The sequence below is a fragment of the Ictalurus furcatus genome, chromosome 15, assembly GCF_023375685.1.
Source record: "Ictalurus furcatus strain D&B chromosome 15, Billie_1.0, whole genome shotgun sequence".
Lineage (NCBI taxonomy): Eukaryota > Metazoa > Chordata > Actinopteri > Siluriformes > Ictaluridae > Ictalurus > Ictalurus furcatus.
This window is the reverse complement of record NC_071269.1, coordinates 15,786,940-15,811,403: the sequence shown is the minus strand read 5'-3', so window position 1 is coordinate 15,811,403 and position 24,464 is coordinate 15,786,940. Positions and strand designations below refer to the sequence as shown.

Below are 24,464 nucleotides of genomic sequence, written 5' to 3'. Positions count from 1 at the left end.
CTGAAAAGTATTACTTACTTCACTCACTGACCACTTCATTAGGAACACCTGTACACATGCAAATTCATGCAAATATCCAATTAGCTAATCTTGTAGCAGCAGCGCAAAGCATAAAGTGGTAGTGGTTAGCACGTTCGCCTCACACCTCCAGAGTCGGGGGTTCGATTCCCACCGTGGCCCTGTGTGCGGAGTTTGTATGTTCTCCCCGTGCTGCGGGGGGTTTCCTCCAGTGTTTCCTCCGGGTACTCCGGTTTCCTCCCCCAGTCCAAAGACACGCATGGTAGGCTGATTGGCGTGTCCAAAGTGTCCGTAGTGTATGAATGGGTTTATGAATGTGTATGTGAGTGTGCCCTGCGATGGATTGGCCCCCTGTCCAGGGTGTACCATGCCTTGTGCCTGATGCTCCCTGGGATAGGCTCCAGGTTTCCCCCGTGACCCTGAAGGAAGGATAAGCGGTATAGAAGATGGATGGAAGATCCCATGGCGAATGAATCGCTCGTAATGATTATTACACAGTGTTGAAATTAATTTTTTTATTAAGGGGAAAGTAGTCATTCTTAAATCTGATATTTGTAGCATATGCCAGTTGGTCTCTTATTTTCAAAATAACTCTTTAAGGCTCAGTAAGTACAACTATAACTACAAACCTTTGGTGAAAAGAGAATTATTTATTGACCCATTGCATATGACACATTTCAAGCAGTGTTGCAACATCTGCAGAGGAGTAATGGAAGACATGGATGATGTGACTATTATTATTATTATTCTTTTATTTTACAACAGGAAAAGCCTTTTTAAGGGGCAAGGTCTAAACATTTCATTCATTCATCTACAGTAACTGCTTTATCCTGGTCCAGTATAATGTGGTGTAGTAGTCTAAGCATGATATGTAAATAATTATTTCTTAAACATAAAACAACATTAAATATTTAAATAACTAAGGCATTATTAGTTACTGCAATTTAATTTATTCCCCCCATAACCGTATTAGACAGCAAAACATTAATGACTCTGAACTAGGATGTAAGAGTGAATTTACTGAACTGAGGATGAATTCATTTTCAAACAGTGAGTAGTAGGTGTTACTGAAAAACGAGGACTGTTACAAAAGTAGCACTTCCAGTGTAGCTCACACCTTGCCTTGAAGGGTTTATCAGTGTGTAATTCACTTCATGATTCAATGAATCACAATGAACAATACTTATTAGATGATCAAACCTTTTGTGTGTTAAACCTGACAGGCAGATTAAATTTTTTACCCAACTTCCTTCTAGAGATGTCCCATGCTGAGCAGTTGTTCAAACCTTAGTCAATATCTTTAGAAGTAGAGCAATCTGTAGTGTTAAATATGGGTTGGAACTTTGAAGGTTTTCTATTAGAAAGCATGGCAACATGTGGTGTGCCTCCCTTATTTTGCATTTTTCTAATATCTGGCTTTTTCAGATCCATATTGCTAAAAATCTGCCTAAAATATGTCCTGTATGTTATGTTGGCCAATATCAGAACATCACTGCTGGTCTCTATGATTAAGAAACATTACTACTACTGTGAATAATAATAACAACAACAACAACAACAACAACAATAGTAGTGCTCGTCCATAGGTACACATTCAAAGTCTTGACTAGTGCCAGTTTTGTGTCCTCTGCTCTTGCGGTGACTGGCAGGCAGTTTACTGGCAGGTATTATAGATCTGGATTTGCTTGTTGATGGCATCCAGAATCATCTTCATTTTGTCCTCCAGGCCATCAAGCTGCCTGGCTTTGGCCTGCAATGTCTTCTGATTCTCCTCATAGTCTTTCTCAAGTTCTACGAAAACACATCGAAAACGGGAGTTAATTCAATTTCAATTCATTTCAATACAATTTTATTTGTGCAGAGCTTTTAACAATGGGCATTGTCTCAAAGCAGCTTTACAGAAACATATAAACACAGGATACAAATTTTAAGTGTGTGAATTTATCCCTATTGGGCGAGCCGGTGGCGAAGGTGGCAAGGAAAAACTCCCTAAGTTTAAATTAGGAAGAAACCTTGAGAGGAACCAGACTCATAAGGGAACCCATCGTCATCTGGGTAACACCGGATAGTGTGAAAGTAACAGAAAGTTCATTGTGGTTTTAACATGAAGTCTGTTTGTTGAACTAGTCCACTGTTCACCAAAGGAGACCTGAGTGCAAAACTGCATGTAGTAGTTAGTTTGTAGCTTGCAAGAGTAGATTACACATTCAAATATGCCTGTGTGTGTTCAATTTCAGTTTCACTTTCTGTTTGTGTTCTACATAAATATCAACACATCCAATTTGTTTTCTAATGAAAGAAATGAATATATTTGCACGATTATATTTTTGTCTACAACACCGATTTCACACGTTTAATCATGCACCTTCAGATCAAAAGGTTTTTAAGATCATGAGAAACATTTCAGTCAAGTGTCTCCAAACTTTTGACCGGTAGTGTATATTGAACCATTGATATAGCAATCACCCTATATGTGACAGATCTTAATTGGTTTATTCATGAACTACACCCAGGATGACCCAGGAATTACCCTAATTCACTCTCTCTCTCACTCACCTGCCAGTCTATGCAGTTTGTCTTGGGCATCCTTAAGCAGCTGCTTTGCTTCATCTCTTAGTCGCTCTGCTTTGTTCTTGGCATCCTGCACTGCGCTCGCCTTCCTGTTAACTAGATCTTGAACACTGCGGTATTTATCTGAAAGTTCACCATCTAGATCCTGAACATGACAGTGGACAAATTTGGGATGAGAGGAAGACTGGTACACAAACCACCAATGAAGTGAAGTCCACATACCTGTTTTGCTGCATTAGCCTTGTTTTGTGCCATGGTGGCGCTATCCTTAGCTCGAGCTGCAACCATGCCATTGTTGGCCTGTTTGGCCTTTAAGGCTTCTATCTGCTGTCCCAGATGCCCCAGCTTGTTCTTGGCCTCATTCAGGCCCTTCTCACTAGCTGATGTCTCAGACTGAATCTTTGAATTGAGAAAGTTTGTCAGACTAAACATATCAACAACTCAAACTTAAACAGAAGTCTTAGGAAGTTGTACCTGAGCCAATCGGTTCTCAGTCATGCCAATGTCATCCCTTGCTCTCTGTATAGCCTTCTCAGCAGCTGCCTGAGCTTTACGAGCATCATCGAGTGCCTGTTTCACACTGTCTGCTGTGTTCTTCACTCTGTCTGCTTTATTCCTACAGAAACAAAAAAAACAACAACATTAGAACCTTTAACCTAAAACTACACATCTTGCATAAAAAACCCCGAAAAAAACCACACACATACTTAGCATTTCTGGCTTTTGTAAGCAGTTGTTCTGCTTTGCGAACATCCTCCTGAGTCTGATCAAGAATAGCATCGACGTTGGACAGACTTCGGACACGGTCTTTTATCTCATCAGCTAGGTGTCTGATTTGCTGGGGTGAGGCTGGAATGGACAGCTCAAGAACCTGATTTGCCACAGCCTCAATGCTGTCTGGGTCAGCTCCCTCTTCTGTAATTCAAACGTGCAATCGGTTACAGAAACCAAATTACCCAAATATTAGTTGTTTAATAAAAAAAAACTGGTAAAACTACAACTTTATATATAAATTTACCAATTTGTATTTTAAGCCCACATTTTTATGTTAACATTTGCATATGTTATGATTCTCAGAAATATCCCTTTGTATAAGTCATGAGTGTACTGTCAAAGCCTTTCATTAAAGGTGTTGTAGAACGTGATTCTATTAGTCTCTATTCTTTCTTGCAGACACAGTACATAATAAGCAAACCACAAACTGATTATATATGCACTCTCAGTGTGATTTTCACCTTATAATAATTTAGAATTACAGTGAATCCTGAAGCAGTGACAAATCTGTCAGTGTTTTGAGCACAGCCTGTTAAAAGTTAGAGACCACTGCTTCGTCACATCTGACAGGTCACTCTGGAGACTGCTTGTAAACTGTTAACTATTTGTGATGGTACATGTCATATATGTAGTTAATAACTGGAGGTAAAAACTCACGCATGAGGAAGGTACGAATCTGTTTGATGAGGTCACGCAAGTCGTCGTTAGATCGTTCCACTTTGTTCTTGGTATCGCTGGCTTTCATCAGAGCAGCCTGGGCTTTATCCTTGGCCTCCTGAGCCTTTGTTTTGGCATCTGCCACCTGAATAAGTAAAAAATAAATGTTTAAGTTCCCTGAAACACTTTGATCTCTTCGTTTTATTATCTGACACAGTGATACTGGTGAAATTTAGGTGAGAACAAGTATATTTATTTATTCTTTCATTAATTTTCAGTTACTGCTTCAGGTTGCGGTAGAATCCAGAGACTATCTTGAGAACCTTGGCTGCAAGACCACACAGCCATGTGAAGAACGTCTGAAACTCTACATATACAGCAACCTGAGCTCAGGATCGAACCAGGGGCTCTGCAGCTGTGAGGTGGCAACGCTACCCGCTGCACCACCATACCTACAAGTCCTACAACTTACGCAATAACAAAATAGTAATACAGCTACTTGAAGCACCTGCTTAAAGAGGTCCTCCACTTCTCCCATGGCTTTAACGAGCTCTTTTTCTGCATGTTTGGATCTCTCCAAGGCATTGTCAGCCACAGCAACAGCTCCATTACAGTTCAACCCTCCACAGTGTCTGCGCTCATCATCCCGACAATCAACACCACCACAAGGGCTCTCTGAACATGGGACGTCACCTGGAGCTCCGCATACCTGAGTGATGACATAAGCATGACATAAGCATCGGATTATTTGTGTTCACGTGAGGGAGAGACTCTATCAAAGGTTTCCCCTCACCTTCTCATTGATCTTCTTTATATCTAGATTCTGGACTTTTTTATTCAGGTCAGTGAGGGCTCGCTTGTTTGCGGCGTTCTTACGATTGAAGTCATCTTTATTCATCGCCATTCGTCGCTCTGTCTTCCTGCGGGTGTCTGCTGATTGGCTTACGGTGCTTGGGATGTCGGTAGTGGACTGGTTGGTGCGTCGCTCTGCGTCATGTGACTTGTTGTATGAGGCACGGATGCTATCGTAGGCACCTGTAGTAGCAAGCATAATGTGAGTATTGGCATCTTTTCAAACAAACATTACATAGAATCTTATATTGTAGCAGGTATCACCAACGTTTAGAATGGTTGGACTTCAGGCATTATGGACAGGTGCCATATTGACACTAGTGATGGCTGCTTTTGAAACACTGCTCCGTGAAACCTTTGCAAATCATTTGTTTCGAATCAGTGGTTCACAGCGTGGTATCAAATTGGGCAAGTCAAATGATTTCAGCAAATGAGGCTTCGTTATGTCATTATGCCGATGGTTGCCACTAGGGTGTGTTGATCTCAAAGTGAATCGTTGAACCAGTGTCTACTATAGTTTTAACTGATTTCAGGTCAGTTTTATTATGTATGTTAATAAATTGTGTTTGTACTGATCCATGATCAGTGCTCACTTCAGGATGCCTAGTTAATCACCTGATGTGAAATCCTGCCAGATTTTTACTATAAAACAAACAAGCCAAGTTGAAAGTGTGTTAAGAACTTCTGTTCTTAAATAAAAATGCATAATGACATTTTTGTCTTGTTTTATTCTTGTCACAGTTTTATTTTTCTAAAACATAACTTCCCTTTCACACACAGGTTTATAAGGTTTGAAACAACATATGTAAAATAAATAAAGTGCATTGTTACAAACCATACCTGGTCCTTAACATCATCATGCTCCCTTCTCCTGAGTCATAACATTACCCCTTCATTCTGCTACTGTTTTATAGGCAGCTTTAATGAAAAACATGTGCGTAGAATTAAAAAGGATTTGCAAGAAATTTCATGTAAATTATCTGATTAGCAAAGACCCTGACTAAAACACAGAATACAAACACTAATATTTAATGGCATTTAATGATTTGTAAATTATATTGAAAACATTACACTGTTGTGAAGATATTTGCAATTGTTTTGTATAAGGTATCATTATATTTGGGCCTAGATCTCCTTGCTTTTACACCGTTTTGACCAGCAGGTGACGCCAGCGTGTTGTGTTTCGAACGCTTCGAAACAGTGAATCATTTTGCAAAGCAATTGGTTCAATTGATTCGAAGCTTTGAAAAGATTCCTTTCTCCCATCACTAATGGACACACAGTAAAATAGTGTAATACGGCTAGGCTATGGTAAATGGTTTTTAACTAGGACCAGTGCACTTGTATAGTCTAATGTCTCACCCAAAAAGTTAGAATTTTTTAGGATGTCAAGCTGGTTGTTGAGCCTCTCAGAGCTGAGGTTGAGCTCTTTGGCCTCTCTCTCCAATGAGCTCAGCTGACTGCTGGCTTCATAGTTACTGTCTTGCACTGCAGTTAGGTCTCCCTCCAGCTGGGTCAGGGTGTCTGTTGCCTCACCAATGCGAGACCTAGAAGAGTACAACAACAAAGAGGTGTTAGAGTTTATGATGTTGTTACCTAAATACAGAAGCCCTGAATGCTCAGGAATCAGAAGACAGGTGAAGAAAAAGAGTTGCTAATAATTCTAGATCATTTAAAACGATGTCTGTAGTGTCCCATGTGGCCTACAGTCGCTGGCCTATTACAGGTTAGCAGAAGGTTGCTGCCTTTTATACTTTTGGGTAATGTATAGCCTACGTATTCTCTAATACCCACATTTGTTCCACTTTATTCTGGTTCAGCTCAAGTTCCAGTTTGTGTGGCCGTGAACCTGATGAGCCAAGTGTGACAGAACTGGAATTGTTTTGCGCTGCTAGCCTCATCATAAGCTTGCTACTTAAGAGACTTTCAAAAATGCAACACTACACAATATTTTATATAGTGAAATGATTAATCATTTTTTAGTAATCCAACAACAAGAGCAACACCTGATTGCACAGGATGCAAAAGCATAAAAGGCACCTGCTGTCTTCCATCCTGTCTCGCCAAATGATAGCCAGTTATCACTATCACTACAAAGTTATCACTATTTTTTTCACCTGGTCCTATAATGAGTAAGGGGGGGAAAATCAGCTGCCCCTTGTGGTCAAAGTTATTATAACATGCTAATTATTAGCCAATTAGTTCCCAGTGGTTTCCCCCATACATTCCCTTTCTGGTGCTTCTCAATAATGAAAAAAATTGGGAAGGTTTTTTTTATTTAAGTTTACATAACTGTGCATAATACCAAACTGAAAATTTGACCAAACTGTAATAACTTAAACTCTACACTGCTATTTAGTTATATGGTAAATTCATCTTGTACCTGAGGTACTCTATCATGCCCATTAGGTTGGTCACAGCTTCGGCAGTGGCGTTACGGGCATTGACAATGCCCCGTGCTTGTGCCAGCTTCTCTTCCAGCTCCCTAAATTGCTTCTCATAGGCTCCAGTCAGGCCTGTAGTCTGGATCTCCTGAGCCCGCGCTACAAGGGCCTTAGTCCTCGTAGCTAGATCTTGGACAATGCGATCCCAGTCCCCAAAACATTGATGGCAAGGCTGGCAAGCAGGAAACATGCCTGAGAAACCACGGGCACACTGATCACACCGGACACCTGATACACCCTGCCGGCAAGCGCAGTGACCTGTTAAACGGTCACACTGCGAAGTCTCAATGCCCTGAGAGTCACAGTCACAAGCTGCGGAAGGAAAGAGGCAGAGAAAATCAAACAAGCTTTAGTATTGATTCTAGATGACTTCAGTGTAATGTTTCTAATGAAACAGAATTGAGATGATGCAACTCTTGATTCTTACTTATACAAATAACTATTTCAAATGGCATTATGTTACTACTAATGAAATTCAGATAAATATGGGTAACAAACAGAAGGAGCAGCTCCCATAAGAGTGCTATATTCAATTTCATTCAGTGTGTGACATACCTCTGCAGAGGATTCTAGGATCACCCCAGAAGTTCTCCTGGCAGTCCCTGCAAGTCTTTCCACCAAAGCCATCACGACACTGACAGTGGCCTGTGAACTGTGAACGACAGTTCATGCTCAAAAGAATGATGTATCCCAAAAGCAACCGCTTTGAAACCACACTGATCTAAACAACCTCTAAAACACGCAAAAGCAAATGTGATCAACGTTATTATTATTAACTGATTGAGAGAGAGATAGGTACCTCGTTGCAGGCTGATGTGTAGGCATTGTTGGGGTCACAGTTGCAGGGTTCACATCCGTGGCCACCGGCCAGGTTCCAGTAGTTTGGTGCGCAGTGATCACAGGTGAGTCCAATGACATGAGGCAGACACTGGCACTGTCCTGTGGCACGCTGGCACAGACAGTCATCTCGGGATAGACACTGACTTCGCTCTGTGCCCAGGAAGTTGCAAGTGCACTCTGGGAAAAGAAAAAACATAGCATAAGCAAGTATGTATATGGCAAAATGATGAGCAGGTCTGTATGTGGCAGGTATGTATGTGGCAAAAGTGTGAAGAGTGTGTTATTTAATTACCCCTTTTAGACATCATTCTAGACACTGCTTCCTATATCATTAACATGCTATAATGATTTTCTACATTACACGGCTTGTATGAATGTGATTCTGTAATAGTAAAATAACATGGAATAACATTAACTGTGGTTGCATCCAACACATCACATGACTGACTATCAGTAACAGTCTTCAAATAGTAGAGAGCATTATGGACACTATTTATTGGGGTGCATTGTGGGATTTTACAAGTGCACTAAACTGCATTCACTAAAATTTCAGACAAGGCAACAAAAACTAAAAAATCTACTTTACTTACTCCTGCAGTTGCGACGAGAAGCATCGCCATAGTAGCCGCTCTTACACACCGCACACTCAGGTCCCTCAGTGTTGTAGAGACATTTGAGACACTCCCCAGTCCGCCTGTCACATGACTCAGGATCTGATAGGTCGATGTTGTTACTACAGCGACATGGCTGGCAGCGGCCACCGGGCTGAGAGGGATTACCATAGTAACCAGGGGCACAATCCTCACAGCGCGCACCTGTTGGTTAAAGAGTTACTTTACAAGAAATAAACAATGATACGAGGAACAGGTTAGTGCTAGGGTGAGATGCAAGGAGAACACTTTATAATGAACAGATATTAGATGGTCGTAATGATAAGCATGATTAGGTAAGGTATTTTTTTGTTTTGTTCAAATGTCCTGTTTATGGCATATAAGAGAGCAGTTAATGTGCTAGGTCAATGAAGTTTTACATATAAAAGTCAAATGGACTATACCAAACTAAAAAGAATATGGGGAAAATGTAAACCAATGCAAAAACAATACATGACGTTCATGCAGAAACTCCTCCTGAGCCAATTCCTACATGTCAACAACAGCAGAGATAAGCATGGATGGGATTACTGTAGCAGGAATCTGTTTATTAGCCAGAACACCAAAGCTCCTTTGTAGTCTTTTTGGCAGATACAATGAAGGTGTGACTTTCATATGAAACAGAGCAGAAAAGCTTCATATGACAGGAAAACATTCCTGGCATTTCCCTCTGATGAAGGATGAAGGGGCTGCCGATTGGATCTGGATTTGACAGAAAATTTGGTTGGCCAAAATACAAAATCATATTTGGAATAAACAATGTTCCTTTTTGTCCAGAATAATATTGTTCAAGTATTTACTGAACATCTGGAGCCCAGTTCACAGACATGTAGCAATACTAATTATTATTATATACAAAGAACTGGTCTAATGGGTAGTTTTGTGTTGGAAATGACACTCTTTGACATACAAATTTTGGGAGTAAATGTTTTAGAAATCTAAACTAAATAGAGAGAGGGTATTTATTGTATGGGTGCCATTTTAGTGTTTTAAAACCAGATACATGTCTTAAGAGGACACTGTCCAGGAGATATCAGCTTTAGTTATACAAGCACAGGGGCTTGTATCCCAGTGCAGTCATTAGATCTATAAGGACAAATTACCTCCCGGAAAGCAGCTTATGTTATATAGCATCAACATGAGTACAACAATGTCACTGATTTTAGCCAAGACAGTGTTTGAAGTAGCCCTTTGAAAATAATCATGTACCTACTGCTAAGTGTCTAACAGCCAGACAACACAAGCAAGTCAGCAATTGCAAGTGACAACTTCACTGCTCAAACACTGATTCAGGTAAAGGCGCTACAGTTCCGTTCACGCATGTTCACGCTTGGATCAGCTATTGGGGCTCTGTATAATTAAACTGCATGTATAGAGGCACAGCACCATAAAGGGGTTGGGTGCTGAAGCCATGCGCAGGTAGGAAAGAAAGAGTTGTGGAGGTTGGGTAGCTCAGGTGGGAGGGGGGGTGGGGTGGGGTGGGGTGGGGTGGGGGGGTGTCTCCAGGGCTACTCACGCTTGAGGACAGTCCCTCCTGAGCGCTTAACAATTCCTGTGTATATTCAAGAAGGATGAGGGGAAAATAACAGAAACATCTGCTTCAGTCCAAAGCCAAAACAAGGGTTATACCATGTGATCTTTGCACCCTGACAAATGCAAATGCAGTTGGGCTCAGGGAAAGTTGCTAACTAACATGTCATCGACCACCACTAATGCATCTTATTTTATCTTACAGATAAAATCTTTTCTCGCACAACCTCCTGCATCTATTTCTTATTCTTTAGCTATGAGGATTGGCAGAACGCACCTGTGTAGCCCTGTTTACAGTTGCAGACCACCTGTCTGCTATGGTTGTCTTGGTAACAGGAGGCAGCAAAGTGACGTCCACTCTCAGGTCCATCTGGACAAGGGCATGGCTGACATCTGCTTCCTGAACCCAACACTGGGTTTCCATAGTATCCATTAGCACACCTGAAATAAAAATAATAATAATAAAAAAGCTGGTTACAGAAATACATGATTTCATGTAGGTTACAACCTTCTATCTAGCTTTTCTGTTACTTCTCAGTTAAATCATCCACAACCAACTTGTGAACCCTTTGGAATGATCTGGTTTTTATCATGCTGCATTTTAACAAATATCCCTTTATGACAGGATAGGTCAAACTCATATAAATGAATTCATTGCACTTCCAGTGTATAGGTTTATAGGCCATGTGCTTTGTGAGACTCACTGCGTAGTACTGCCTGCTGTACCGAGTGTTTGTCTAATTAATCTAGTTTAGCTTCTTGTTATGACCTATTGACTGTGTTTCTGGATTTATGTTTTTTGGATTACCCTTCTGTCTTGTTTGCCTTTTGGACTGTTTACCTGTTACTGAACCCTTCCTATTTTATAAACCAGGATTGAGCCTTGTGTTTTGGATTTGTTTAATAAAAACTTCTGCAACATGGATTCCAACCCATCTCCCAGTGTGACTCCATTACACAAGCTACTGTATTTGGGATTCACCCTGCAGCTTTTGCCTGGATTCCCACTGAAGCTAAGCCAGGCCAGTACCTGGATGGGAGACCTCCTGGGGAAAACTAAGGTTGCTGCTGGAAGTGGTATTAGGGAGTCCAGCAGGGGGTGCTCACCCTGTGGTCTGTGTGGGGTCTAATGCCCCAGTATAGTGATGGTGACACTATACTGTAAAAATAGCATCATCTTTCAGATGAGATGTTAAACCGAAGTCCTGAATCTCTGTGGTCATTAAAAATCCCATGACACTTATCGTAAAAGAGTAAGGGTATACCCCGGTGTTCTGGCAAAATTCCCCCACTGGCCCTTCTCTACCATGGCCCCCTAATAATCCCCATCTCTGAATTGGCTACATCACTCTCTCCTCTCCACTAATAGCTGGTGTGTGGTGGGCGTTCTGGCGCACTATGGCTGCCGTCACATCATCCAGGTGGATACTGCACATTAGTGGTGGTTGAGGAGACCCCCACCCCCCCACTATGTAAAGCGTTTGAGTGTCAAGAAAAGCACCATATAAATGTAACTGTAACTAACAAACAAATACAGATAATAGTCAATGTCATGTGACCTAAATCATGTGTTTATTAAATTCAATGATTAATAATTAACTATTAAATTAAACATATAATTTAAAAATGTTGACAGTGGAATGGAAACTAATCTTTAATTGCCTGCTTGATGTAAGCGTAAATGGGGTTCTGGAGGTTCAGTCGTCTTTCTTGCCCTCTGCTTACTTTTGACATTGGTCCCCAGCTGTGTGGCCCCTGCAATTGAGACAGACACCAGTTCTTTGGTGGCATTCCTCTGTATGTCCGTTACACTGACATGGCCTGCAGCTGGGAAAGCCCCAGTGTCCGGCCTGGCAGCTATCGCAACGCTGGCTGAATGCTCCTGGGAGGCACGAACACTGCCCTGTGCGCTGATCACAGAATTGACTGCGAGAGCCCTCCTGACTACAGTCACATGCTAAAGAAAGAAAGAAACAAAGAAAGAAAGTACATAAATTTTTCCACATTAATTGTGGCAAAATCTATTTTTTTGCAAAGTGTAAATCTCACCTTTGCATCCAGCAGGTCCAAAGCCATAGCTTCCTGGAGCACACCTATCACAGCGCCGGCCAATTACATTAGGCCTACAGGGACACTGACCTCCACGCACATCACACTGAGAGCTGAGTGAACCCTGGTGGTCACATTGGCAAGCTAGGTGGAGTAAGAACAGAAACAGACACGTAAATAAATAAACAAATGTCAAAACTGGCTATATGGAATTATGGTCACAGCAACGTTCAGTCGCTTTTTCCTGCTTGTTAGTGAGGTAACTCACGCAGTGCTCCGTCGTTAATGATGGCTGACATGCTAAAGATAAGTTTAGCGCATACTTCGCTCATGGCTGGGCGGGACACACTCTTAGCACTCTCATGGCAGCGGTAACGCTCGTACATTTGCTTCCGGAGGATAGAGGCGGGGTCACCAACTACAAACATGTCCAGGGAATTGTACCGAGGGAGCAGGGCGATCTGGATGAGGAACACTTGGTATAAAAGGACAGAAATTCTATGATCTTTATTTCAAATTAGTACATCAAAATGATCTTACAGAGTCTATCAGGATGTTGGCATTGCTAAAGCCAGGAATGGTATTTTTGTCTGCATAGCTGATAAACTCCAGACGGAGTGTATAGCTCACTCCTCTCTCCAAACACACAGACTGGGGCAGAACCATGAACCTGCAGAACAATACAGAAGCCATAGAAACCAAGTCAGAACCAGAGTCAAGATTACTACTCACCAGGGTTAGTGGAGGACAGAAGAATGTCCTCGTTGACTTTTTGGTTTGGCTTGGGTATATAGACCATATTTCTAGATTCCTATTCCTATACTTTTACAAGCTAAATGAAGTATACACATGGATGAAAGTTCTGTAGGATATGTATATGTGTGTGTAAAGCAGACCTGGATCCAGAGGGCAGGGAGACAGTCAGTAGATCATCTGCAGGGATGGTGTTTCCACATGGGCTGCTGGTGGGAATTGGACCAGGCCTGATAACTTTTATACGCACCTCGTCCCAGTCTTGTGGCATCTATAAAACACACAGGGACATGTACTTGTACACAGTAAAAGCCCTAGTGTTGAATTAACACCCAGAGTGTTCATTTGAGTCCAATGGACTTATATAAACACTGTAGGGTGTAAATTCAACACTCTGGGTGTTAAATCAACACTGGTGATTTTGCTGTGTATACGCATATAGTTTTATACACAGTTTCATGAGATAGCATGAACAGGATCATTACCTGAGGCTCATAGCGGATGAGAACATCGTACTCCATGGAATAAGGAATGTTGTTGATGAAAAACTCCAGAGTGCTTCCTTCAGGAACTCGTGCAAACCCAGTGCCGGTCCAAGAAGCTGGTCGACCTGACTGCCACTCCTTTTCCTCAACAGTGCAGCCCTACAAATGCACACGTTAGCCTCAATTTGACTTACAAAGATTATAATAATAAGTTACGTTTTTTTTTTTTTTTTATCATGGATGGCTGTCTAACATGAATTTAAGTTCTAGAGACAGTAAGTTAGTCTGTTTTCAGGTTTACTCTTACCTGACCAAGTTTGGCGAGTTCAGCCTCATAGATATAGTAGTCCAGGGCCATGAAGAAATACCCAGTCTCTACCTGGTTGCACTGGCGGCCCATCAAGTGATTGCGGCAGCGACACTGGCCTGATTCCATTGAGCACCTGGCAAGAAAGTTGAGATATACGTAATACGTAATATACGTATATACGTAAGTTATTCTCATATACACTGCTGAACAGGTGTATTATACATATTTCATGTAAACGTAGCACTTACTGGTTATCTACAGCTCCACCTACATCACATTCACATGCTCTGCAGCCACTGGCATCATGGCTTAAGGCCCAGTGCTCTGGCTAGGAAAAGATCATAGAGAATAACAGACAAGTATGAGGACTGCAAGAATGCCTGAATATAATATAGAATCGATTTCATTTATAACAATGCCATGACTAATGTCCTGAAATGATATGTCAGTTAGGTAAATCAGGTACACAGATTAAATGCATTCGGATGAGAATGGAAGACACGTGTAAGGCACCCCGCTATTCGTCTTATCCCAGAATGCATCTCTTTTTCATTCTACCCGTTTTAAGCTGCACGTAAACCAACACCAGAGGGATAAATGTAGACGCCAAGCACAACTTTCCTGTGTACTATTATTGAACTGGAGATGTAGTACAAATCAGAAATACATTTTGAAACAGTGTTCTCATTTTTTTTTCCTGGTGTGTGACTGAACTCGAATGGATTTACCAGGCACTGGTTGCAGGTGCGTCCAGTGACCATGCGTTTGCAGAAGCAGTCTCCTCGGACAGGGTCGCATTGGGGACTGCCAGAGACTGTTCCCCTGGGGTCACACCTACATGCTGATGAGAGAAAAAAAACGGTGAGAACTTAGAGCAAGGAGGTGCATTAATCATCCGCCACAAAAAAAAAAATACAGATTACATTTTAAGGCAACACTCCAGCAGTTTCTAAACCCAATCTCTAGTTAGTACTTCTGTGGCATATGTGGGATTACTGTGTACAAGGACTCTCACACATTTCAAGTATGGAGAAAAGAACAAAAAACTTTTTTTTTCCTTTAAATCAAACTAACTTATAGTTGAAGTTTAACAGCACTTTTGTGTGTGCACATTTTCATGAATTCCTCAGTTAATAATGGCATTAGTAGTTTCAGAGATGGTCCTATCTTTCAGTGGTTACAATGTAATTATGTGTCACCAATCTAGATACATAACCACAGTATTGTGATATTAATGTGTTATCGATGTCTGATACATGTATATCACAAACCATTTAGGGACAGCTTAGGTTAGAGTAATTACTACTTAGTACATCACTGCAGTGTTTAAAAGTTGGCTATAACTACAACAAATACTGCTTTTGTACAACACTATCTCATGCCTAATTTTAGCGTTAAACTAACGTTAGAGCGCACTGGAGGATTCACTCCCTAAAAAAATCACACGATGCAAAAACCAGAGAGCATCGATGCCCACTGTGTTCCCTTACTGGAAATGACGTTTTCTAAAGCCTCTCAGCTTGAGAGAAATGAGGGACGAACTCTCAGCCAGCTTCCGGCTACAAATGTAAGTAGCTTGTTTTTGTCATTGTAGTTCTCGAATGATTACTTACATGAGCGATTTTTAACTTTATTTGACATTCTATATATGATTTGTTTGAGTCTAACGACTTTTAAGTGTTTAATTAATAAAAATTAAAACATCCACTAGCTAGTGTACGAGCCTGCTTGAAGTACCATGACAGAAATGCGTGTGATTAAGCTAACAAATTTATATGACGTATAAAATGTAAATATTTTTACGTTTTTAATGTTTGATGACATTTTACAACGCGAGGATGTAATCGTGTCACCGGAAATTGAGTTATCAGTGTCCCAATGTGTAGTGAGCCAGGGTCCTTACCAGTTCCCGAACTCAGGGACACGATAAACTGATTCATGACCTAGGGAGCAATGGAGCTGAACGAGACATAGCCTTGGACTTCCAATATTTCAAGGAGAGGGGTGTTTCTTTCCTTTGTCAGAACATATAAATTAGGGCTGGGTGATAAAACGGTATCGGTATTTATTGACGGTACACCTTTATCAGTAACGATAGAAAAAATGCTCGGTATAATGCTCGATAAAATGTAAACAGACATAACGTCTCGTTTCACGAACAACCTCAAGCGTGCGCTGTCCCTGGATCATATGCCTTGATGAAGGAATGTGCTACGAGTGACAAGCAAACAGCCTATAACAAGTTGCGTATCTGTGGGGTTTGGTTGCGCCATCGCCATGTGACATCAGAAACACACACGAAAGTGAGTTCAGTGCCTGCCGAGGAGATATAAAAAAGGACATGTCAGCTCACCAGTGTGGCAGTTTTTTTGGTTTCTTTTCATCTGACCAACTGACCAACATCAGAATAGACGAAAGCTTTGTGTGTAAGCGTTGCAAAAAAAGCCTTCCTGGCCAAGTACAGAGAAACAAGCTGCGAGAGATTTGTAGTGCGCATGTACAGTACGTGTGACATTTTGCCAATTTTTGTGTTTTCTGTTGAAATGTCGGCTCTGGGGAGGACAGTGAGTGTCCTCAGAGCAGGAGCTCGACTCGTCAGACATGGACCTCAGCAGAGTGTTATCCGGAAGTACAGTGGGAAAATAAGTATTGAACGTGGCAACAGTAAATATATTTCCAATAAGCCTATTCAAATGAAATTTTCACCATATATAAAGAAATCCAAACATTAAAGTCCATAAATGAAGTTATGTGTAATAAAGAGGAATGACACAGGAAAAAAGTATTGAACACGCCAACTAAAATGTATTTAATACTTAGTGGAGGAGCCTTTGTTTGTAATGACAGCTTCAAGAAGGTTCCTGTATGAAGAAATTAATGGGCCGCAGTTTTCAGGTGTGATTTTGGCCCATTCTTCTAAACGTATTGTCTTTAAATCTTATTCAATTGGATTCAAGTGAAGTGATTGACTGGGCCATTCTAATTCCTTGATTTTTTTTTTCTCTGAAACCAACCGAGAGTTTCCTTTGCTGTATGCTTTGGATCGTTGTCCTGCTGGAAGGTCCACCCACGTCTCAACTTCATCATCATGGTGGATGGCAGCAGATTCTTCTCAAGAATCTCCCGGTAAAGGGCTCCATTCATCGTTTCTTCAATTATATAAAGTCTGCCAGTACCATGTGATGAAAAACAGCTCCACACCATGATGCTTCCACCTCCAAACTTCACTGTTGTTATAGTGTTTTAAGGGTGATGTGCAGTGCCATTTCTTCTCCAAACATGGTGTGTAGTATGACAGCCAAAAAGTTCAATTTTGCTATCGTCTGACCAGACTACACTCTCCCAGTATTTTGTAGGCTTGTCCAAATGAGTTGTAGCAAACTTTAAATGAACTTCGACGTGTCTTTTCTTTATTAATGGAGTCTTGTGGGGTGAGTGTGAGCAGTGGAGTGCATTGCCTATTATTTTCTCTATGACGATGGTACTTGTTGCCTCCAAGTGTTTCTGGAGCTTTTTCCGAGTGGTCCTTGGCTCTTGGGCTACTCTTCTGACTATTCTTCTGACTCCCTGGTCAGAAATCTTGCGAGGAGCTCCTGTGCATGGCCGGTTGATGATGGAGTGATGTTGCTTCCACTTGCGGATAATGGCCCCAATGGTGCTTACCGGAGGATTCAGAAATTTCAAAATACATCTGTATCTGATTCCATCAATATGTTTTGCAACAATAAGGTTGCAAAGGTCTTGGGAGAAATCTTTGCTTTTACCCATCGTGAGATTTTTCTTGTTAGTTAGTTAGTTAGTTAGAGTTAAATTTATATAGCACTTTTCTAGACACTCAATGTGCTTTACATAGTATGGGGGATCTCATCAACCACCACTAATGTGCAGCATCCACCTGGATGATCTGACGGCAGCCATAGTGCACCAGAACACCCACCACACAACAGCTATTAGTGGAGAAGAGAGAGTGATGTAGCCAATTCAAAGATGGGGATTATTAGGGGCCATGATAGAGAAGGGCCAGTGGGGGAATTTCGCCAGGACACCGGGGTATACCCCTACTCTTTACAATAAGTGTCCTGGGAATTTTAATGACCACAGAGAGTCAGGACCTCGGTTTAACGTCTCATCCGAAAGACAGTGCTGTTTTTACAGTATAGTGTTCCCGTAACTATACTGGGGCATTAGGCTACACACAGACCACAGGGTGAGCACCCCCTGCTGGACTCACTAATACCACTTCCAGCAGCAACCTCCCATTCTTGTGTGACACCTTGGTAACGAGCCTTTTTATAGACCATCAATTTACTAACCCAGCTAATATTAATTTGCACAAATAGGAGGTATAATTACTTTCTAACTTCTTACGGATTTCAGCTGGTGCCTTGCCTTACGTTGCCTTGGAGAACTGCTTTTTCTTAGCGTATTCAATACTTTTTTCCTGTGTCATTCCACTTTATTACACATAACTTTATTTATGGACTTTAATGTTGTGAATTCTTTATACTTGCTGATTTCTTGAGTTAATACTGATGTCTGGTGAAAATTTCATGTGAGTAACCTCATTGGAAATATATTCACTGAAAAATCTTGATGTTCAATACTTATTTCCCCCACTGTAAGTGTTAAAGTGGAAGTTTTATACGAGGCTAGGATAACTATGCTAACAGGTGGAGCACAAACCAGAGCACCAGGGTTCACATGCTGCACTATAATGCGATGTTGATCTCCCTTAAAGTTTGCCTTGATTGTTCTACGTTTACACTTTTACATTGTAAACATTTTGTAACATTTTATTTATTAAGTTCAAGAGTTTCTTGAACACTTGTTTATTTAATCTTCATATAAGATATAAGAGAATAAATTTGTTTAAATTCTATTTTGTTTTTGATTGTTAAAACTAAAATTATTTGTTGTTTGCCTTAATTAAGTAGGTAAATTAAAATACAGTGGTTAAATTCAAACCTTTTTTTCTACTGGTCTTTGTTTAAAAAAAGATTTTAATTTATCAATAACTATAGATACCGAACAATATGAAACATCATATCATGATACATTTTTTAGCTGTACCGCCCAGCCGTAATAGAAATATAATTCAATTGTTTATGATAATTGGTGAAATGCTACAGATTTGGTGGATACAAATGAAGTTTTAAAAACCCCTAAGATATGTCTTCTGTCCTGTATGGTGGCTCTTTTACATGACTATTTAGGCATGTAAGGCTAAAAGCATGAGAAAACTATGCAGACATTTGTGTGTACTCACGCTGGCAGCCTTGTGGGTCATTAGCACTCAGGCCAAAGAAGCCAGACTTGCATCTGTCACAGCGAGGGCCTTCCACATTCTCCTTACAGCGACACTGACCAGCAATCATGCCCAGAGTGGGATCGTCACGCTCGTCGCACCCACCACGATTTACAGAGCCATCCGGGTAACAATCACAAGCTAGAAAGGCAGAAATGAGATAACGTGTGAATAGCAGACACCTGTAACTTTATGGTCATATTCACATGTTGCTAAATGTCTTAATCGCACTGACCTACACAGATTCGAGGATCTCGGATATCTCTTGCTGGGTCCTGGTAGAAGAAGGGTTTACAGGTTTCACAGTTGCGGCCCATGGTGTTGTGAAGACAGTCGTCACACACACCACCACTGACGTTCCCCGTGGCCAGATACACCGCCATATCAAAGTGACATTTGTTGGAGTGGCCATTACAGTTGCACTCTGTGGAAAAAGAAAAAAAAAAACAGTACATGTTTAACTCTGTTTTCATATATACACTACAAGTCTAAGCGTTGAATTTTAAGAAGTTGTTTTAATTACTCTTGCAGGCATTGGTGTTGCGACCCTCGGCTGGTTTCCAGGGCAGATCATTATGGAAATCATCACACTGCTCACAGTTCAATCCTTTTGTATTGTGCTTGCACACACACCTCCCGTGCACCTAGCAACACACAAAAGCAGTAAAGGCATAACATATATTTTTTTAAAAATAGAAAGATTTAAAAAAAAAAATAAGGCAATGTATTTTCTTTGAAAGATTTTACGTGAATTGTACTTTCCCTGTCTAAACAGCTCACCATGCGATCGATGTCATCCCTTATCCCATCGATGGGTGCGCACTCGGAAGCATGGCCATAGCAGAAGCAGTTGCCCCTGATGACTAGCTCATATATGGCGTAGTAGTACTTCTCCTTGATCTCTACCCGAGAGTCCAGTAGATTATCTCCCAGTGTGTGCAGCTTTGTAAAGTTCACACGCAAGTTGGTGATTTTCAGCTGGTCTGTATGAGAGATAAAACACATCATTATAGGTAGTTTAAGTTAATACAATGGCTCTATCCTGTGTAATACTTTTGGAAAATTTTGCCACTCCACACCGTTACTCAACCCCACATGGAAACATCTTCATGCCATGTAAATCCCCTGTTAACCCCTGACCCTCTTTCCTAACCTTTGATCTTTCTTTTAATAGCTATATATGTTTTCTGAACTTCTTTGTATTTTTTCTTAATGAATAGATATATGTATATCCTTACTTGTCTGGTTTAGTTACCGACTAGAGCAGTCTAGCACTTAAATGAATGAGCATTATTCTCTAGTCTTTCAGAATATGAATACTTCCCAGTTCTCCAAGTATTCCATAGCATTGTGCCTTTAACTGTTTGCACTTTTTAAAGTTTCTCTAGATAAGAGCATCTACCAAATGACTAATTGTAGATGTAGACAGTTTAGTGCTGCAGCTTTGCACTATGTTACAGGCTCAATAATTGGATATCACATGATTACTTATCATCTGGAGGGGCTATATGAAAGACTCAAGCACGCGAGGCATGTCTTTTGCATGAGGGACTGCAGATGGAGGTAAAGGAATGAGTGAAAAAGAGAGTTGCTATTATAGCTATTGTGCACAGCCTGTTCTTTCCATTCAGGAAGACAGCATGTGAGATGCATCAGTCTTCACACGCCCACTCCGTCCTCACATATTAATGCACATATGCAGTACAGGACGGGAGTGCAGGTTAAACCGAGCTGTTAATCATCAACTTGTTAACTGACACAACAGCGTCTCATTACTCTGGAAATTACTGGGGGAGTCTTCACAAGCCCCTTTCCCTAAATCATCACACATTATCTTACCATATGGTCCATCAGTGCAATGAGTAGACGGATTAAATGAGCACGAGGGATTATCAGTTTGAAAATGTATAAGGTACAGCCAAAAAATTCTAAGGCAGATAGTTGGATAAATGGTTAAAAAATACAGATAAGCTGGTTCGGAGACAAGCTGGTTCTGTCAGCGTGCCCTTGCAGGGTTAGCTGAGCATATCACTATGTTCACATTGTAAAATGCATGATCCATGGACCATGACTGATTAAAACAAGCCTCTTCATAATGCAAGTTACATTGTGTCAGAGGCTGTCAGAGATATTAACCAAGGTCAACCCCTCCTGTGCAACATTTTCCCCCACTAATAATACTATTTACATGAGTTGAATTAGAATATATAAGAATATATTTATGCCAATGACCTTTACATATGAAGGCGCCTTGATATTTTCCAACATATCATACTGTCCTCTTGTAGAAAAGAACAAAAATGAAGGCTTTGTTCAACTAATTAGAAATACTACCACACATTTTCTGCCCATTTTTTCAATACATACAGTACTATTTGCAGGTACTGTCCAAACATATTGCTAATTTAAAAAAAGTTAGGAATTCTGTGATGAGTTTTTCTGATGGAGAAAACACACCTCTACCACAACATGGAAAAATTTGCTCATGCGTGTTCTTGGGAACGTAGTTAAGTCAGGCCAGTTGAAATAACAAGGGACAAACTGAGTGGGAGGAAACAGCTGCTATTCTCATTGGCACCACTATATCATGTTGCCCCTCTCCTACATTTATTGAACAACTGTAGTGGACAGAACTGGACATGTGAATGGAGCTCTGCTCATGAATGAACCAAAGAAGGACCAGATGAAACTGTAAAATACAAATGCAGCACATTTCATAAGAAGAAAAAAAAAAAAAGTGTTTTAACTGAACAAAAAGAAACAGAATCTTGCTTGCTGTAATTTATGAACTTGACTCACTTTGAATGCTAGCACTATAGGGATCTTCAATTTGGATAGCAGGGTCCAGAACTCTAAAGATCACCTGGAAGGAAAAGGTAGTGACACAGAATGACGGAAATTAATTAATTAAATAAAATACACCAATAAAAATTCAGAAAAGAAACTGTTAGTGGCTGAGTGACTTGGTCCTCCTCTGTTCTCACCTCTCCTTCAGTGGATGGCTCGATGTCTGAATAACGTGACTCACAGATGAGGTCATCAACATTGCCGAGTGGTCCCTGAGAAATTCCAGGAAAGACTGATGCACAGTCATGGGCAAAGTATCGGTACACCTTCCAGGTACGTCCAAAATCTGCAGATCGCTCAATCAACATGGCTGCAGGACGGAACGTCTGCAAACAGATTTTAAAAAATGTACATGACAAATATCATTGCTACACAGAAGAAAAGAAAAAATAGCAATGTGAATCTAATCATACCTTAAAAGTCATGATAAGGTGAGTGAAGTGAAACTCTGCTTCAAGGTCCAACTGAATATAAACATCAGACTTGCCTGAGGGGAAAAGTATACATTCAGTCAATTTAGCCATATACAGGTGCATCTCAAAAAATTAGAATATCATGGAAAAGTTCGTTTTTTCCCGTAATTTAATTCAAAAAGTGGAACTTTCATATGTTCATTAAATATAAAGTGAAATATTTCAAACCTTTTTTTGTTTTAATCCTGATGATTACGGCTTACAGCTCATGGAAATCAAAAATCCAGTATCTCAGAATATTATAATAAAGAATTTATAATACAGAAATGTCCACCTTCTGAACAGTATGGTATTTTATGAATTCAATACTTGGTCGGGGCTTTAATCCTTTTGCAAGTCTTACTGCACGAATTACTGCACTCCATGTGGCGTGGCATGGAGGCAATCAGCCTGTGGCACTGCTGTGGTGTTCTGGAAGCCCAGGTTGCTTTGATAGTGGCCTTCAGCTCGTCTGTATTGTTGGGTCTGGTGTCTCTCATAGATTCTCTATGGCGTTCAGGTCAGGTGAGTCGGCTGGCCAATCAAGCACAGTAATACCATGGTCAGCAAACCAGTAACTAGTAGTTTTGGCACTGTGGGCAGGTGCCAAGTCCTGCTGGAAAAGGAAATCAGCATCTCCATTAAGCTTGTCAGCAGATGGAAGCATGAAGTGCTCTAAAATCTCCTGGTAGACAGCTGCATTGACTCTCGACTTGCGAAAACACAGCAGATGACATGTCACCCCAAATCATCACTGACTGTGGAAACTTCACACTGGACTTCAAGCAATTTGGATTCTGTGCCTCTCCACTCTACCTCCAGACTCTGGGACCTCGATTTCCAAATGAAATGCAAAATTTCTTTCATCCTTCCCATGATTGTGGCTGTGTGTACTGAACCAGACTGAGAGATTAAAGGCTCAGGAAAACTTTGCAGGTGTTTTGAGTTAATTAGCTGATTAGAGATCTTTTCAGGTCAACATTTCTGTATTATAAATTCTTTATTAGAATATTTTGAGATACTGTTTTTTTGATTTCCATGAGCTGTAAGCTGTAATCATCAGGATTAAAACAAAAAAAAGCTTGAAATATTTCACTTGTGTAATGAATGCAGAATATATGAAAGTTCCACTTTTCCACGATATTAATTTTTTTTTTAGCTGCACCTGTATGTGTGTATATATATACACACCATGGTCTGTCCAAATACTCGATTCTGATTGGCTGAAAGGTGTGCATTAAAACCATGTATACCACAGGTAGTTCTGGTCAGTTAAATCACCGTTCTAAATTAATGTGCTGCCTATAAACAACTGTAACCATTGTAACATAGTTACACTCACAGCTTCATTATTAGTAGACAGACACCATAATTCACATATGCACAGTCTCTCTCTCTGTGTCTGTCTCTTGCTCATTCGCTCGCTTGCTCACTCTTGATTTAGAGCGGGTGGAATTCTAGATCTAATGAACCAAAATACACACACACACACACACCCCTATATTAAGTACAGTAATGTTAAGCCGCTGATACATGTGAAAGTTTATTCATCTCTACCGTACATCAGCTCTCGAATACCTCACTTTCTATTTATAAAGTCAGTGAGAGGTGGTGAACAAGAAAGGCAGTGAGTTGCGTGCATCATATTCTATTACAGCAACAGCACTTCAACCTTATCTCTTATCCGTGTTCTGCAGGAGTCTGTAGGTCTGCTAAATTTCACCAAACCTGCCTCACAACTGGCAGCTAGGGAGGAAGGAAAAGGAAAGGGAAAGGAGAGGTGGTGTGTAATGAAGCCTGAATAGAATAAGAGCCTGTGGGAGTGAAGGCTGGGATGAATGTGAAAAAACAGAAAGAGTGAATAACTTTTTATGTTTAGCTATAGCAGAAAGCCTTTATAACCTGGAGGTTTCAATGCTGAGGACAA

At 40.7% G+C, this 24,464-nt stretch overlaps 1 protein-coding gene across 3 annotated transcripts in view; it reads right to left on the bottom strand.

The window, feature by feature from the left end:
- Positions 1-872: 872 nt before the first annotated feature.
- lamb2 (laminin, beta 2 (laminin S)) overlaps positions 873-24,464 on the bottom strand; it is a 37,738-nt gene continuing 14,146 nt past the window's right edge. For 2 of the 3 annotated variants that reach the window (XM_053642646.1, XM_053642645.1), the window contains 31 exons: positions 22,499-22,572; positions 22,223-22,411; positions 22,038-22,101; positions 20,019-20,221; positions 19,762-19,882; positions 19,474-19,662; positions 19,200-19,379; positions 14,662-14,774; positions 14,182-14,261; positions 13,931-14,066; positions 13,624-13,782; positions 13,282-13,409; positions 12,926-13,055; positions 12,654-12,846; positions 12,386-12,529; positions 12,062-12,293; positions 10,614-10,777; positions 10,323-10,358; positions 8,747-8,971; positions 8,116-8,333; positions 7,872-7,968; positions 7,256-7,628; positions 6,235-6,419; positions 4,814-5,055; positions 4,529-4,729; positions 4,021-4,165; positions 3,297-3,504; positions 3,064-3,205; positions 2,812-2,988; positions 2,575-2,734; positions 873-1,809 (listed from right to left, as the gene is read on the bottom strand). In XM_053642646.1, the coding sequence (XP_053498621.1) occupies positions 1,673-1,809; positions 2,575-2,734; positions 2,812-2,988; positions 3,064-3,205; positions 3,297-3,504; positions 4,021-4,165; positions 4,529-4,729; positions 4,814-5,055; positions 6,235-6,419; positions 7,256-7,628; positions 7,872-7,968; positions 8,116-8,333; positions 8,747-8,971; positions 10,323-10,358; positions 10,614-10,777; positions 12,062-12,293; positions 12,386-12,529; positions 12,654-12,846; positions 12,926-13,055; positions 13,282-13,409; positions 13,624-13,782; positions 13,931-14,066; positions 14,182-14,261; positions 14,662-14,774; positions 19,200-19,379; positions 19,474-19,662; positions 19,762-19,882; positions 20,019-20,221; positions 22,038-22,101; positions 22,223-22,411; positions 22,499-22,572 (5,045 nt within the window). In that variant the 3' untranslated portion in view covers positions 873-1,672. The remainder of the gene's footprint in view (positions 1,810-2,574; positions 2,735-2,811; positions 2,989-3,063; positions 3,206-3,296; positions 3,505-4,020; positions 4,166-4,528; positions 4,730-4,813; positions 5,056-6,234; positions 6,420-7,255; positions 7,629-7,871; positions 7,969-8,115; positions 8,334-8,746; positions 8,972-10,322; positions 10,359-10,613; positions 10,778-12,061; positions 12,294-12,385; positions 12,530-12,653; positions 12,847-12,925; positions 13,056-13,281; positions 13,410-13,623; positions 13,783-13,930; positions 14,067-14,181; positions 14,262-14,661; positions 14,775-19,199; positions 19,380-19,473; positions 19,663-19,761; positions 19,883-20,018; positions 20,222-22,037; positions 22,102-22,222; positions 22,412-22,498; positions 22,573-24,464) is intronic. The other variant, XM_053642647.1, reaches the window with a different exon arrangement.